We start from the raw sequence: 4,314 nt of genomic DNA on the forward strand, positions 1-4,314 counted from the left end.
GTAATTCAGTAAACCATAGACTACAACGGCACTAAGGTTATGGTCAGAGTTAGGGTTCTGAAGTATTTGGATGTGTATGGCCTACAAGACAAGTGGAAGGATTCCCCTAAAGAACCAATCTTCAAGTACAAGTAATCTAGATACGTGGCCATACATGTATTAGCAAATGATCAGCGAAAGTTAGGTTTTTTTAGTTTTACTGCGGAGAGTGATTATTTTCTCTCTTAACGATCACAGAAAGCATTGAAAGTGGATAGTTGCGGTTGGGTTACAGAATTTAATTAGTCAATGGTTGTTATTTAATCGTGCATCTGAAATGTAAGTTAAACTGAGCTATTGGAAAATAGTTTAACAAAACTTACCCTGGATTTTTTATTAATAATTAAGGTGACCCAAAGTCGTGTTACCACTAACAGGGTTTTTAAACATAAAACTGAAGCCGAACGAAGGGATCCCAATCAATAAGGACAAAAGGTCCATTTCAGTAACAATGGGTCAGCATGGCCAGTGGAACCATTGACTTATGAAGCAAAATGTACATGAAAACGGCTTCAACCGAGGAAAAAATTAGCAACTGAGATGCGATTGGATGTAAGTTATGCATCTTACTAGTTCCTTGTCGAGGTTTCAAGACTGATTACACGGATAGTAAAGCAAAACCAAAGCAATCCTGGAATACTTTCTGCACTCGGTTGCACTTAAAATTACCCCACATCATTTAGGTCTTGGAATTAAATCTCTTTTGACTTCTTTAGGAGATGCTGCAGACACATACAGAGCTACGATTTTGGTTTTGTCCAGTGGACATCTGAACATAAAGACATTGTCCATGTCTCCACGCGCTTTCCCCCCAAATATGGTTAGCTTGTTCCACTTCTGTGAGAGTACACCGCTGATTCCATCTTCTTTGCTTACTTGCTTGCCGTCCACCCAGAGTGACGCAGTCCTTGACATGGAGTCGAAGCTTCCCACAATGTTATGCCATTTTTCAGCAGTTACATCTGGAGTGCTGGACTGGATACGAAACAACTCCCTACCCGAGTCCCCTCTATGCACCCATTCTCCTCTGCCATTGCGCAGTTGTAGGCCATAACGAACAAAGTTTCTTTCATCAGTGGCTGTGATAAGAGGAATAACTCCCTGAACGTTTTTTAGCTTGACCCACAGTGAGATCGCGATGGACTTCTTTGGTTTTCCCTTGAAACCAGGTTTAAGAACAATTTTTCCATTGTTCCCAAAATCAACAGACCGTCCCTGGTCGGCATGGTCTTTTAAAACTTGAGCCTCGCCTTGTAGCCGACCATTGTTCTTCTGTAGTGAGTCGTCGAACACCAAGTCACCGTTTGACTTTTCGAACGTCAGTTTAAGTACCATGCATTTCTGATCAAATTCTGTGGGATTTCCGAGGCCTGGGGGAAGAAATAGTCCGACCTCTAAGGACAAAATTACACTTAAATTTGTTTCTTTTGTTGTTGAGTCAATTATTCATTTGAAAATTTAATGAAAATTCGTTAGAGTTTATGAATTCCCTTTTCCATTATCATTATTGTGTACCCATCTTATCTTCAATATACAAATTTAATTCTCAAATGATGGCAAGGTGAATTACGAGATGGTTCCTCAAAATAATCAGATGGTAATCTAGGATTCATTTCATGTTTTATTTTTGTCGGGGAATATGATTCAAGAGTACTTGTTTGCATTGTTTTCTTTTACGTGAACCGACTGGTTAGATTTCTTACAATGTTGTGAGAAGTCTTTGAACTTTGAGTAAGGAAAACACTGCAGTATTAGTGGTATCGAGACATATCACGCTTTTATGGTAAAGCGAGATGACATTTAATTGTTTCTCTCTCTCCTATTAGAGAAATTTAAACTGAGTGTCGAAAGAAATCTTAGATTGTGTTGTTTTTGCTTCACTTCGCTCTCTGACTGCCTCAGAAACGTTTCAATGCTTTAACCGACTAAGTTGAAAGCTATAACCCAACCCGATCAGTCACTCGCTTTTTCCCGCGCTTCAAGCACTTTTTCTTTTCACTTTGTGTTCTAATTGGCTTCTTGTGATATTTCCTTTCTTCTGATTCGCCTCTATGATAACTTTGATTTTGGCTTCCCAACACTCGGTCAAAAAGTGCTCCATGACCCACTTAAATACATAACGATGTTTGACCTGTGATATTTGTCAGTTCCTTTCATGAGTTTCAACATCAAAGAGCGGATCAAGCTGCGAAATTGTTTCCTTCATATTGCATAGATAATACCTGCCAGGCACTTTTACACTCAAATGCAGTTACACAGATTAGATTTCACGTACGGGTAGCTCGTATGTTCTTTAAACACTTAAGCGGGAAAGGAATGATCTCCGCGCGTGACACCCACGTGAGCAAACTTCGCGATATATAATTGGTTACACTAGATTTCCTAGGTTCTAAAAAAGCGGGAATAGTTAAAATATTACCTGGGATGGTTATCTCATTCTCAGAGTCAATGGAATGGGAACATGAGAAACCTTGTCCTTGGTAACGAGGCTGGTAAATATAGATGTTTAGTCTCTCAGCACAATCCTCTCTTGTAAAATAAAAAAAATTGCATCCCAAAGAGCAATTTTCAATTGAGTACCGATAGAAAAGCCGGAATGCATTGGTTTTGCTTTAGCTTGCATTGTGATTGGTCCAGAAACTCGTGCCACACTCGCGACAAATCAGATACGAAACTAGTCCAATCGCATCTCAGTCATTTACGTTTTTCCGTGCATCAGATAGTTTGCTTATTTTCAGAGTGATTTCTAATTGGCTCCTTAACTTGTAATATTTAATCTTTGGTTTTAAGACACTCAATCGAAAATCGCTCAAACCGAAGCAGCCTTACTTACTATTTATCTCATCGGAGGGGTCTGGTGTAGACTGGGTCCCAGTTGGCGTGAATGTTCGAGGAACCTGTGTATTACCGACATTTTGCGGTACTTGCAGAATTCTAGCTAACCTGCTCTGACTTGGTGTCCGTGAGGCCTGGGCTCTACGAAAAGGAGGTACTTGATTTGCCCGGCCTTCAAGCATGCGGCTTCCCTCGACACCTGCTCCTGATGGACCTGGGAACCAGACTCCACCTTGAGCACCAATAGCAGCGGACAAAGGGTTCGTAGGTCTTGGATTGAAGAATGGGAAGTTCATATCGTTGGTATCGAAGGTTCTGCGATAGAGCTGATTCTGAACATAGTGCTCAATCTCCGAGTCGATATCCTTCGCTATCTTTATCGCTTGTTTCTTTGCCGCATACAGTCGGGCTAATTCGGGGCTCATTATTGTTGATCGTGGGATAGGCCTGGGGACAGGTCTCGGGACTTCTGAGCGGAGAACGTAAGGCAGATAGTACTGAGGAATGACCTGACCCCCAAGATACTGTATGGACAGACATGGTACAAGGCAACAGAACAGAGCAAGGATTTGTAAGTCTGTCATGGATATATTCGACGGGACTGTAAAGTGTAAAGAAATAAAATAAGGGTGGGATGTAAACGAACACTGCATACGCCTAGATTAAGCGCCCTTTATAGATATGACGAAGTTCTTTAATAGAAATGAAGACAAATTTGAGGCAACCTGTTATAGTAAATTAACTGAAAATGTCGCAAAAAGGGGATTAGGTTAAGATCCATCATGTATTAAACTCCTAAAAGTTATAGAGGTAACACGATTTGCCTAAGTAGGTTGTAGGTTAAGTCCAAATGTAAAAATATTTTTTACAATGTAGGATTACCAGGGAAGTATTAAATATAAGACGATAGAAAGTATCGGTTCTGTTTACTTATTGTGGAAATAACGAGGAAAAAATTGACAGGATGAACTCCAAATGTTTTGACTATCAGACAAAACAGTCAATTAGCTAATTAAGTAATGAAAATACAACAACTGGTACTTTAGGAGCATCTCACGGATGTGGAGACAAGTAATTACATCCTAAAACTGGTTTCTTTATACATTCACAGCTTGAGCGCGCATAACTCAAATCTTTTTATCACGTCTTGCGTTTACTAGGTTCACTAAAGTGTCCCTTACCTTACGAAAGATGACTCGTTGAATATCGCTGAATAAATACACTCCAGATAATTTCTGCAGTCCTTTTGCTGGGGTTCTCTTAAATGCCGTTGACTAAACGATTGAAAACGCAAAAAAAATATTAACTTACTGGTGATTTAAACAATTAGCCTTAAACTTTAGGCCAACCCTTTACTGTGCGATCATATCTTAACCATAACAGGTAAGTTTTCAGGGTTGGATGATCCTCTAAATTATTCAAAACGGTTTAAAGTCTGTT

General features: G+C 39.8%; 1 protein-coding gene across 1 annotated transcript; it reads right to left on the reverse strand.

Moving 5' to 3' along the window:
- Nucleotides 1-183: 183 nt before the first annotated feature.
- LOC113668544 (uncharacterized) lies at nt 184-4,304 on the reverse strand. Its single transcript, XM_027184461.2, has 3 exons — nt 4,056-4,304; nt 2,873-3,475; nt 184-1,409 (listed from the first exon to the last, which is right to left on the reverse strand). The coding sequence occupies exons 2-3, from the start codon at nt 3,456-3,458 to the stop codon at nt 715-717; spliced, it is 1,281 nt and encodes a 426-aa protein (XP_027040262.2). The 5' UTR covers nt 3,459-3,475; nt 4,056-4,304; the 3' UTR covers nt 184-714.
- Nucleotides 4,305-4,314: the final 10 nt, after the last annotated feature.

The sequence above is a fragment of the Pocillopora damicornis genome, chromosome 9 (genome assembly GCF_964200805.1).
Source record: "Pocillopora damicornis chromosome 9, jaPocDami1.2, whole genome shotgun sequence".
Taxonomy (NCBI): Eukaryota; Metazoa; Cnidaria; class Anthozoa; order Scleractinia; family Pocilloporidae; genus Pocillopora; species Pocillopora damicornis.